This window comes from Oncorhynchus tshawytscha, linkage group LG05, assembly GCF_018296145.1.
Source record: "Oncorhynchus tshawytscha isolate Ot180627B linkage group LG05, Otsh_v2.0, whole genome shotgun sequence".
Taxonomy (NCBI): Eukaryota; Metazoa; Chordata; class Actinopteri; order Salmoniformes; family Salmonidae; genus Oncorhynchus; species Oncorhynchus tshawytscha.
In genome coordinates, this window is record NC_056433.1 from 12,170,457 (window position 1) to 12,183,655 (window position 13,199).

Consider the following 13,199-nt stretch of genomic DNA (forward strand, 5'->3'; position numbering starts at 1 on the left):
ACAGAGTTCATTCTAAGTTTCTTCAAAGTTCAGAGTGTTAGCTTGAAATAAGGGTTAAGATCAAAGAAACAAAAGTAAATAGCATAATATCGTAACAGGAGAGGGAGAGAGAGAAAGAGAGAGAGAGAGAGAGAGAGAGAGAGAGAAAGAGAGAACATCATCACAACACTGCATATATTTAAAAAATGACAATTGAAATGTCTTTATTCTTATGGAAGTGTAATGTTTACTGTCCATTTTTTATTGTTTATTTCACTTTCATTTATGATTTATTTCACTTGCTTTGGCAATGTACACATATGTTTCCCATGCCAATAAAGCCCTTAACTTGAAATTGAAATAGAATTTAGAGGCTGTAAAGTGGCTCAATTTTGGGACCTATGGATCATAAACCTATGGACCTGTACCACAAAAGCTATTGTGGTTCAGATAGAGACAGAACTATGCCCTTACAATCCATGGTTTCAGAAAGGGATAGGGCATACTCATAACATAACTCTACAGTAATAAGTTAACAGTAGATGTCAAAATATATATTCTATATTCTATATGATCTAGTTTTATGTCAATACCAAGTTTCAAGTTTCATCAGGTCAATGATGTGTGCAGTACATGCACCAGTCTCTGGTTCATTCAGAGTTGCTTTCACCCCTGGAGGTGTGTAAACTTCACGCCCAACCATGCCGACACCTGAATATGAGCACAGAGTGGGTTCCTAGTTCCCACAGGAGGACCAGCAACACTTCACCCTGGTTAAGTCTGGACAGGGGTTGAGAAGTTGATCTAAAAGTTGAGAAGTTTATCATGTTGGTTCCATTCAGGTGGTACTAGCACATAGCCTCTTATGGGGGACAAAGTGAAGGTAAAAATGAAGAGAGCAGTCCAATAAATAACTCCCAGAAGAGTCCAGGTATTACAATTCAAATGCTGTTGATTTATGTTGTATTATTCATCATGACCAGACAGGCCTACTATTACCAATAGCCTACTACATGAAAATCAGGTTAATATCAAGTCAATATCAGGTCAATATCAGGTCATTATCAAGTCAATATCAGGTCAATATCAGGTCATTATCAGGTCAATATCAAGTCAATATCAAGTCAATATCAGGTCAATATCAGGTCATTATCAAGTAAATATCAGGTCAATATCAGGTCTTTATCAAGTCAATATCAGGTCTTTATCAAGTCAATATCAAGTCTTTATCAAGTCAATATCAAGTCAATATCAGGTCAATATCAGGTCATTATCAAGTCAATATCAGGTCAAAATCAGGTCTTTATTAGGTAGATATCATGTCTATATCAGGTAAGTATCAGGTCAATATTAGGTCAATATCAGGTCATTATCAGGTCAATATCACTTTTTTGTCAGGTCAATATCAGGTCTTTATTAGGTCGATATCAGGACTTTATCACGTCTTTATTAGGTCAATATCAGGTCTTTATTAGGTCAATAACAGGTCAATATTTTTTTTTAACCTTTTTTAACTAGGCAAGTCAGTTAAGAACAAATTATTTTCTTCAATGACAGCCTAGGAACAGTGGGTTAACTTCCTTGTTCAGGGGTAGAACTACATAATTTTTTCCTTGTAAGCTCTGGGAATCAAACTTGCAACCTTTCGGTTACTAGCCCAAAGCTATAACCACTAGAATTCCTGCCGCCCCAAAATCAGGTCAATATCATGTCAATATCAGTTCAATATCAGGTCAATAGCCGGTCAATATCAGTTTATTGTCAGTTCGATATAATTTCAATATCAAGTCAATATCAAGTCAATATCACTTATTTATTAGATCAATATAAAGTCTTTATCAGGATAATATAACATCAATATCACGTCTTTATTAGGTCAAAATCACGTCATTACTATGTCAATATCACGACAATATCAGGTCAATATCAGGACAATATCAGGTCTTTGAATAGTCAATATCATGTCAATATCATGTCAATATCATGTCAATATCATGTCAATTTCAGGTAATATCAGGTCTTTATTATGTCAATATCAGGTTAAGATCAGGTCAAAATCAGGTCTTTATCATGTCAATATCAGGTCAAAATCAGGTCAATATCAGGTCTTTATTAGGTCAATATCATGTCAATATCACGTCTTTATTAGGTCAAAATCACGTCATTACTATGTCAATATCACGACAATATCATGTCAATATTATGTCAATTTCAGGTAATATCAGGTCTTTATTATGTCAATATCAGGTTAAGATCAGGTCAAAATCAGGTCTTTATCATGTCAATATCAGGTCTTTATTATGTCAATATCATGTCAATATCAGGTCTTTATTAGGTCAATATCACGTCTTTATTAGGTCAAAATCACATCTTTACTATGTCAATATCAGGTCAATATGAGGACAATATCAGGTCTTTGATAGGTCAATATATTGTCAATATCATGTCAAAATCAGGTCAATATCAGGTCAAAATCAGGTCAAAATCAGGACAATATCACTTCTTTGTCAAGTAAATATCATGTCAATATCATGACAATATCATGACAATATCAGGGTAATATCAGGTCAATATCAGGTCTTTATTAGGTCAATATCACATCAATATCACGGCTTTATCAGGTCAATATCAGGTTACTATCAGGTTAATATCAGGACAATATCATGTCAATATCATGACAATATCAGGTCAATATCACGTCTTTATTAGATCAAAATCACGTCTTTACTATGTCAATATCAGGTCAATATGAGGACAATATCAGGTCTTTGATAGGTCAATATCATGTGAATATCAGGTCAATATCAGGTCTTTATTAGGTCAATATCACATCAATATCACGTCTTTTTTAGATCAAAATCACGTCTTTACTATGTCAAATTTCAGGTCAATATGAGGACAATATCAGGTCTTTGATAGGTCAATATCATGTCAATATCAGGTCAATATTAAGTCAATATCAGGTCAATATCATTGTCACGAATCTCGCCGAAGATGGTGCCTCTTCCTGTTCGGGCGGCGCTCGGCGGTCGTCGTCGCCGGCCTATTAGCTGCCATCGATTCCCTTTTTTGTTTCTGTTAGTTTGGTCTGATTGGTTACACCTGTTTTGAGTTTAGTTTTGTGTGTGGGCTATTTAAGGGCACCAGGCCCGCTGGCTATTGGGCGGGCTTGTTTTCTGTTCATGGTGTTGGATTATTTGTGGATTCTATTTTTCCGGACAGTTTAGTCCTGTTTGTTTGGACTGGTTACTTCATGCGCCCTTGTGTTTGGCATGTCCGTTTCACTGTCTTTGGAATAAAGATCCACGTTCGGAACTAAACCTGCTCTCTGCGCCTGACTCCTCCACCCACTACTCCTAGAAGCCTTAACAATCATGTCAATATCAGATATTCATTAGGTCAATATTCTGTCAATATCAGGTCAATATCAGTTCAATATCTGTTCAATATGATTTCAATATCAGGTCAATATCACGTCAATTTCAAGTCACAATCACGTATTTATTAGATAAATATCAGGTCTTTATCAGGTCAATATCAGGTCAATATCAGGCCAATATCATGTCAATATTATGTCAATATCATGACAATATCATGACAATATCACAATATCATGTCAATATCAGGTCAATATCAGGTCAATATCATGTCAATATCATGTCAATATCATGTCAATATAATGACAATATCATGACAATATCACATCTTTATTAGGTCACTATCATGTCAATATCATGTCAATATCATGTCAATATAATGACAATATCATGTCAATATCACGTCTTTATTAGGTCAATATCATGTCAATATCATGTCAATATAATGACAATATCATGACAATATCATGTCAATATCATGTCAATATAATGACAATATCATGACAATATCACATCTTTATTAGGTCAATATCATGTCAATCATCAACGTTCTTTCACTTGGTCAGTAGCATACAATAAATAGCCTACAATAAATAAAATGACAAATATTAGACCTGCTTGAATGAAAATTCCATGGTTGGCAACCAATAGTGCCAGCCTCAGTGTCAGAAGCGCAGGAAGCTACACTGTATATACAGCAGTATGTGGACACCCCTTCAAATGAGTGGATTCGGCTATTTCAGTCACACCCGTTGCTGACAGATGTATATAAAAGAAAATGCACACAGCCAACTGGAAGAGCTGTTATTGTGAAGTGGAAACATCTAGGAGCGACAACGGCTCAGCCACGAAGTGGTAGGCCACACAAACAAGTAAAAATTGTCTGTCCTTGGTGGCAACACTCACTACCGAGTTCCAAACTGCCTCTGGAAGCAACGTCAGCACAAGAACTGTTTGTTGGGAGCTTCATGAAATGGGTTTCCATGGCCGAGCAGCCGCACAAAAGCCTACAATCATCATGCGCAATACCAAGCATCATGTTGGAGTGGTGTAAAACTCAATGCCATTTGGACTCTGGAGCAGTGGAAACACATTCTATGTAGTGATGAATCACACTTCACCATCTGGCAGTCTGACAAATCAGGGTTTAGCAGGTGCCAGGAGAACTCTACCTGCCCAAATGCATATTGCCACCTGTAAAGTTTGGTAGAGGAGGAATAATGGTCTGGGGCTGTTTTTCATGGTTCGGGCCCCTTAGTTCCAGTGAAGGGAAATCTTAATGCTACAGCATACAATGACATTCTAGACGATCCTGTGCTTCCAACTTTGTGGCAACAGTTTGGGGAAGGCCCTTTCCTGTTTCAACATAACAATGCTTCCGTGCACAAAGCGAGGTCCATAAAGAAATGGTTTGTCGAGATCGGTGTGGAAGAACTGCGAGCCAGCCAGGCCTAATCACCCAACATCGGTGCCCAACCTCAATAACGTTCTTGCAACTGAATGGAAGCAAGTCCCTGCAGCAATGTTCCAACATCTAGTGGAAAGCCTTCCCAGAAGAGTTGAGGCTGCAAAGGGAGGACCAACTCCTTATTTTATGCCCATGATTTTGGAATGAGATGTTAGACAAGCAGGTGTCCACATACTTTTGGTCATGCAGTGTATGTTGATGAAAGGTCCTGTTATTCATGGGACACACTTTTCAAGCCACTTTGATACAAATTGAATGACATAGGTGTTAGGAGAGAATTTTCGCTAACCTTAACCCTTATCCTAACCTTCACCTAAGTCTTTTAACCTGCTGAGGAAGTTTTCCCACCCTGCTATGAAACCCAACCTGCTATGAAAAATCCACTTCAGTATCGAAGTGGCGTATTCCTAGCCTAGGCAATTTGCAACAATAGGCGGCTGGTAGCTTTGTGTATTTCTGCTTATTTGGTAGATGTTTTTCTACTGGTGGAACCAACACTTTTTGGGGCTTCAGGTAGCCTAGTGGTTAGAGCATTGGGCCAGTGACCAAAAGGTTGCTATATCAATCCCTGAGTTGACAAGGTAAAAACCTGTCGTTCTTCCCCTAAACAAGGCAGTTAACCCACTGTTCCTAGGCCATCATTGTAAATAAGATTTTGTTCTTAACTGACTTGCCTGGTTAAATGAAGGTTAAAGCACAAATTGAAATGCTTGCAAAACGTGGTCTATTTCACACCTTGCAGGGTTAATTCACATATAGACCTAGATCTCTTGTAAATGAATCAACCGTTTGGGAGCACAAAAGGTGCGGTGAGGAGGGTGATATGCATTTTAATAAAATGTCTATGATTACTTAACACCTCCCGTTTAAGAGAATGGTTTCAAAAACAATGGTCTCTAAAACAAACCTTACGCGTGCCGCCGGCCTCCATAAACTCCTCCTCCTTTTCTTGACCAGGCGCAGCTTGACCCTGTCCACATATCGGCACGTGCTATTTCACACTTGAAAAGCAAATGGTTCGAAAGGAGAAACGCAGTTGCAGAACGAAGGATGTCAGAGAGGATAAGTACATTCGTAGGCCTAAATTAATTGTAAAGGTTGGCCTGTGGGTTTAGATTATTCAATTGTATTGATCATATGGATGTTTCGTTTTTAATAATATATACATACAAAAAATAGCTAATAACAATATTGTATTCCTCTTCCTGTTGTGTAGAATACGCTTGAACTTGTGTAAATAAACGTTTAATCAAAAATGTATTATGAATCAAAAGTAGGCCAAGCCCCTATTCACATAACTGACATGGCTAATATTATTTATAATTCTGAGACGTTTACAATATCCCACAACAAAAGTTACACCTATTCTAAAACATGGCCACTCTGAGCTCGGAGTGTGACCATATGCTGCAGGTTTGCCAAAGTGTGACTTGACTGACACCTCACCACCGTGGCGTATGGACATGTTGGGTAGTGTCAATGCGCAATTTGACACGAGCACCATGGCCCGATATATAGAAGGCGTCTGACTCGACTTTGTGATCACTCTCAATCGCAGACTCTCAAGAGGATTTGCTCGGGACACTCTATCATCAGAAACCATGGAGAATATCATCTCTCATTGTGGATTAACTGGCGCAATCACCGGAGGAAACTCTGTTCAACAGCCCGCTAATTTGTGGAGACCTTGGGATGCCAAAACAGGCAGGGAATGCAGGGCCGCGACACACATGGTTAGTACAGACTACTTTCAAAACTAAATTATTCGTGTCAATAGTTTGTAGAGGAATTAAGTTTGATGTTTCATAGGTTTAGCTATAGTGGACGAAATGCTAACATGATTGTCTTTCTTTATCCCCTCGCAGCCTTACACAAAGACCATTGGAGGATTTCCATACATCAAACACTACAAGAGTCCTCAGATCACTCACCCAGTAAAGTAAGTGAAATTGCCACAGTAATATCACCAACATACACGGGCTACATTATTAAATATATGCGTCTCTGTTTGTGCGTAATGGTGATTGAGATGGGCAGTCTCTCCATATCCGTTCTCAATTATATCCTAGCCTACTTTGTATTTCCCATTCAAACTCCTAACGTGAGACCGTTTCGTTCTCTAGGTTGTTCTGGCCCAAATCGAAATGCTTCGATTATCTGTACCAGGATGCAGAGATGCTTCTGCGCAACTACCCAGTCCAAGCAACCATCTGCCTCTACGAAGACTCGAGCAGTGATGATGATGAGGACGATAGTGATGATGACGATGAAGAAGACAGCGTGAAGGAGCTGAATTTAAAAAAAGCCCTTTTTCTCCAATTGAAAAAACACTGAATGTATATTTTAATATGAAATTATAATATATTGGTGCATAATTTATTTTTTGTAAATATCTGTAAATATGCCATATGAATAACGAATGACTAACACATTTGTTAGGGTAAACAGCATTTTATAATTTATATTTCATAATGGTCTACCTTTATTTAATTTTGTATCAACGTTGTAATAAAACAGTTATAAACTCAACAATGAGCTCCTTGAATCTGTGGATAGGTTGGTTCTTCTTCAACAATCATTCAAAAAGGTTTATTTTGAGGACTAAATCTCTTCCTTCGATTAGTTTAATTGACTTTGCTATCTATTATGTCCACCACTACCTTGAATCAAATTCTATTCTAGCCTCTTGATCAAAAGAGTAATGAGATCCAGGGGCACAACTTTCACTGGGGACGGACGGGACATGGGACATGTCTCCCCCTACATTCTGAAATAGCATTTTTGTCCCACCCCCAGTTTTATCATTGGAATGTGTTACAAAACGAGGAAACGGTGTGCTTTAGGACCATGTAGACGCCTCCAAGCAGCCGGGTAGGCTGTTTGGAGTGTTTATCGGACTGGATAGATTAAAAAAATATATATATTTATGTCCCCCCACTTCCAAAACCAGTTTCGCCCCTGATCAGATCTATAATTTTGCTGAATACAAAATCTATGAACACCATGCATTTATTAGGACCTCTGGTCTAGTAAGTTCCCATAACAAAGATTCTCTCTCGTATGTATTGATTCACTCAAGACAGATGTTCATTCAAAAATAAAATCAAGAGTGGTTTCATTGAACACTGACAGTGATCATTGAGGTGTAAGCTACAGTCTAGGAATGATCTGAGACCAAGGTTACATACATCACTTGGACTGTTGGCCAAGAGCACGTGCGACAGTGTCAGTGTCGCTTACCACTTCCTCTCGTAAAACAACAAAGTGCATAAACTAACAGACTCTCAGTGAGCAAGAAAACTCCCTCATTAATGCCAAATGTCGGAATGCACACCGTCCATATTAAAAGTAATAGACCTAATATTTGTAATTATGTCTCACAGTCATGTCAGAATCAGACGTTCATCCATGTATATCAAATGTCAAATTTAGAAGTTGTTGCAAACTTCAGATTTTAAAGTGTTTAAGGTTACGTTTAGGTATTAACTCTGAAATCTTAAGGTTAGACATTAACTTCACATTTTTAAGGTTAGGGTTAAGTTTAGACATTAACCCTGAATGATTAAGGTTAGGGTTAAGTTTAGACATTAACCCTGAATGATTAAGGTTAGGGTTAAGTTTAGACATTAACCCTGAATGATTAAGGTTAGGGTTAAGTTTAGACATTAAACCTGGATGATTAAGGTTAGGGTTAAGTTTAGACATTAACCCTGAATGATTAAGGTTAGGGTTAAGTTTAGACATTAAACCTGAATGATTAAGGTTAGGGTTAAGTTTAGACATTAAACCTGAATGATTAAGGTTAGGGTTAAGTTTAGACATTAAACCTGAATGATTAAGGTTAGGGTTAAGTTTAGACATTAAACCTGAATGATTAAGGTTAGGGTTAAGTTTAGACATTAAACCTGGATGATTAAGGTTAGGGTTAAGTTTAGACATTAACCCTGAATGATTAAGGTTAGGGTTAAGTTTAGACATTAACCCTGGATGATTAAGGTTAGGGTTAAGTTTAGACATTAACCCTGAATGATTAAGGTTAGGGTTAAGTTTAGACATTAACCCTGAATGATTAAGGTTAGGGTTAAGTTTAGACATTAACCCTGAATGATTAAGGTTAGGGTTAAGTTTAGACATTAACCCTGAATGATTAAGGTTAGGGTTAAGTTTAGACATTAACCCTGAATGATTAAGGTTAGGGTTAAGTTTAGACATTAACCCTGAATGATTAAGGTTAGGGTTAAGTTTAGACATTAAACCTGGATGATTAAGGTTAGGGTTAAGTTTAGACATTAACCCTGAATGATTAAGGTTAGGGTTAAGTTTAGACATTAACCCTGAATGATTAAGGTTAGGGTTAAGTTTAGACATTAAACCTGGATGATTAATGTAAGGGTAAAGGTTTGGGATAGGTTTAAAACTAACATCACAAAAACAACGTTTTATCTCTGGATTCAAACTTTGAATTAGAGGCAAATACTTACACCCATCCATCATCCCCATTTACATTCATTTGTATTGTATGTGAACTACTGTCTTTGCCATTAGGACTCATTAGATAATAAATATGAAACATTTAACATGATATTACATGTGGACAGTAGATTTATAAAAACATAGTAGCCACCCCGATGTCCACTATAGAGTACATTTATTGACAAGCTCTTATTTAGGTCTTATTTAATGTGAAAAAATATTACACTGCTCTGAAAACTCCCCCAAACTATACCTGAGATATTTACCGATTAGAAACTATTTGAATATCAAACTCACAAAAAAAATTTTTTTCACAATTACACACACTTACAATCAAATATGTTAATGGTGATGGGAGCCATTTTGAAGAACCAGAAGAAAAAAAATGATCCAGGTCCCACTTGAAAAGCCCAGAATGTTCTCTCAAAGGTACAACAGCACCTAACACAGCGGCATGTATGGCCTTAGAGATGCAGACCAAAATCGAATGCCCATTAAAGAGGGCAAAAATTAACAGCTGGGTCGCAGGAATCTATTAAAATTATATTTGTGGCCTGGAAATTTCCATTTAAATAGTTAAGACTTTCCATTGTTTCAAATTATTGCATGTCTATAGCCTATACTTATGAATAACAGGACATTTCACAGATAGGTTTCTGAGTGTGCACATGCGTCTAGCCTACTCATGTTACTGACAATGTGAACTTTAATGAACTAACATGTTGAACTTTTCATCCACTATCACATTTTTCCCATGGTTAGGTGTAATGTTCAAGATAACACTGTCAATGGGTGGGTGTTGCTTATCCAGGTGTGAAGAAAGCACACCTTCAGTGGTGGGTGACTCCGCACTGCATGAGCTAAATAATGACTTCACATGCCCATTCAACTTCTGACCTGGGGCCTGTTGCACAAAAGTAGAATTAAGACATCCGGGATAAATGACTCAGCTGAGCTCAATGAAGCCAAAACATGTGCGTCCAGGCTTAATTGGTTGCACAAAGACCAAGCCAGGATGAGCAGACACGGATTCATTAAGCCAGGTGAAACCAATCCTGGATAGGTGCGCGCTCACGGCTCACTCAAATAGACCCCGCCACAGATCACAGATTAACTGATTTACCATGGCAACTAGAGCCGCGTACTTTTCCCCGTCGGAAGCACAAATCCTCATGGAGGCATACGAGGAGGTAAAAGATATAATTAAGAAGAAAAGGCAACACCGCCACAGTGATAAAGCAAAGAGAAAAAGCGTGGCAAAGTATTGCAGACCGCCTGAATGCGTAAGTAGTGCACAATTACACACTCACCGCTCCGCTGAAACATCACAATTACAATTCAAATATTTAATTCACATCTCCAAAAATGCAGTTGTACTGTAATTATGAAACGGTTAAATTTTTTATTGAAATGCACTGCAGATATGAGTGAAATTGTGTAAAGTAACTCCATCACACTGTATAAAGCTATGATACATTTTTTGATATTTTTACTGAAAACAAGACAAAAATACCAAGTAATTTTTTGCAGTGTGACTCCATTAAATGTGTGTGTGTGTGTGTGTGTGTGTGTGTGTGTGTGTGTGTGTGTGTGTGTGTAGATTAAACATGAACGGGCCAAAACGGACATGGCAGCAGGTCAAAATCAAATACAAGAACATTCTGCAGAATGGTATGGTCCCTGACTAATATTTAACAAAGCACAAGCATATATTGTACCCAGAAGGTGCCTGCTCACACATTGTCTGTACTGTTTTAGCAGTGAAAAAGAATACCCACAGACAAGGCACGGGTGGTGGGTCACCAAAGGCTGACCTTACCCCAGCAGAGGACATGGCCTTGGAGCTAAATAAAGGCAGGCCCGTCTTAGAGGGGATCCCTGGGGGAAAGAGACGAGCATAGGTTCCTCCCAAGATGCCACCCGCTTCATTCAAGGTATGTCCTTCCATCTCTACATGGGATACAACCACATTCATATTGAATCAATTTGGACTGTCTGACTTTGGTTTACCTATTGCCTTGCAGTGTCTGGCAGCACTGTGTTCCTGTTAGAGCCACCAGCACAAGCACCAGACGATGCTGATCCAGTGAGTACTCCATCAAAGGCATACTGTAGGCCTGGCATGTCTTGTCTACTAGCTTCAATATGAATCCGATTAAATGTGATAGGGTGAAGGCCCCAGTGCAGCAGCAACAGCACATGATGGAGACGATGATGAGGAGGAGACCATCTCTCTGGATTCCAGAAGGCATGAGGTATCATGTTAAGACTGTGAAAGTACTATTTACTCTACAATGGTGAGGAGTCCTCATCAAAATCCAAAAATCTAATTTCTTTTACAGGACCCAGATGCTATACAGTGGGAAAACCAGCCTGGCAACATAGTGCGTATTAATAAAAGGACACCACATCCTGCCAAATTCCAGCTGCGCTAATTGTATTGTGTTCACAGAGCTCACAAGCTATCAGAAAGTTGTATGGCAACTACCTCCGGTGCCAAATAGAACTGGCAGACATAGACATTCAGTACAAGAAGAAAAAGATGGAAAATCTTGCACTGGAGTTCGAAATAAAAAAGAGGACAATTAGGAAACTGGACCTTGAAATAAAAAACTTGAGAGGGAGGTGAGATATGCCTTCAATGTACACTGTATGCTAACTGTAACACAAATGTATTAATCATTATTTTTCTTTCCTCCCCCAGCTCCAAGAAGATGACACAGCTCAAAATAAAAATTAGGTATATTCTCGTAAAGTCAAGTGAGCCATGACATATGAGCTCTTATTGTGAGCACACAGGACGGTGGCATCTTTCTAAGGTTTTTTTTATTTTCCCAGCAATCAGTACAACCAAGTCATCGTTATAAGGCATCGCCCTCTTTTGCCCACCCCCAGCACCAGGTGTGGCCACTAGCCTATATGAAGGCCCAAAATTGTGTGTTCCTTTCTGCTCTGACAATGGCATGCCCATTCGTGCGAGATGTGGTGGATGAAGAAGCACTTGTGCTGAGGAGAGCCTTCAGGCGAGAAAGGGTCTTCAGGGACCGGTTGGACCCACTGGCCTTCCCTGATGACCATCTATATGAAAGATACAGGTTTTCTGCAGATGGCATCAGGTATCTATGCAGACTACTGGGTCCCAGGATTAAGCACCGCACTGCACGGAGCCATGCACTGAGTGTGGAGCAAATGGTTTGTGTGGCCTTGCGCTTTTTTGCTAGTGGAGCCTTCCTGTACTCAGTGGGGGATGCAGAACAGCTGAACAAGGCCACAATTTGCCGCACAATAAGGAGTGTGTGTCTGGCTATCAAAGCATTAGCAGATGTCTTCATCTCCTTCCCTGGCCACAGAAGACTCTGTGACATCAAAGAGGAGTTCTATAGGATTGCAGGTAAGAGGATCTACAAATTACAGGACAACTGTTAACACATAGTAGGATACTCATTACTTTGTGTGACAGGTTTCCCCAATGTCATTGGTGCAGTGGACTGCACACACATAAGGATAAAAGCCCCCTCAGGTGCCCATGAGGCCGATTTTGTGAATAGGAAATCCTTTCACAGCATTAATGTTCAGGTGAACATAACTTTTTGATATTGTCCATTGACGAACACTCTGCATTGCCAGTGATGTGCATTGATTGGTGTAATATTCCTCATCTTATGATTTCAGATGGTCTGCAATGCTGACTGTGTGATCAGCAATGTTGTGGCAAAATGGCCTGGCTCAGTCCATGACTCCAGAATCTTTCGGGCCTCTGAAATCTATCAGTGCCTATCACAAGGTAAGCCACACAACCCCTATTTATAACCATCATGGCTGTGTCAAGAATATCACTGTGTTTATGAGGTAGTAATGATGAGATTTTGTGTTGACAGGTGAATTCTCTGGTGTGTTGCTGG

General features: G+C 38.9%; 1 protein-coding gene across 1 annotated transcript; it reads left to right on the plus strand.

Moving 5' to 3' along the window:
• The first annotated feature begins 5,839 nt into the window (after nucleotides 1-5,839).
• LOC121846593 (protein ripply2-like) lies at nucleotides 5,840-7,353 on the plus strand. Its single transcript, XM_042322737.1, has 3 exons — nucleotides 5,840-6,557; nucleotides 6,690-6,763; nucleotides 6,948-7,353. The coding sequence occupies exons 1-3, from the start codon at nucleotides 6,426-6,428 to the stop codon at nucleotides 7,156-7,158; spliced, it is 417 nt and encodes a 138-aa protein (XP_042178671.1). The 5' UTR covers nucleotides 5,840-6,425; the 3' UTR covers nucleotides 7,159-7,353.
• The last annotated feature ends 5,846 nt before the right edge of the window (nucleotides 7,354-13,199 follow it).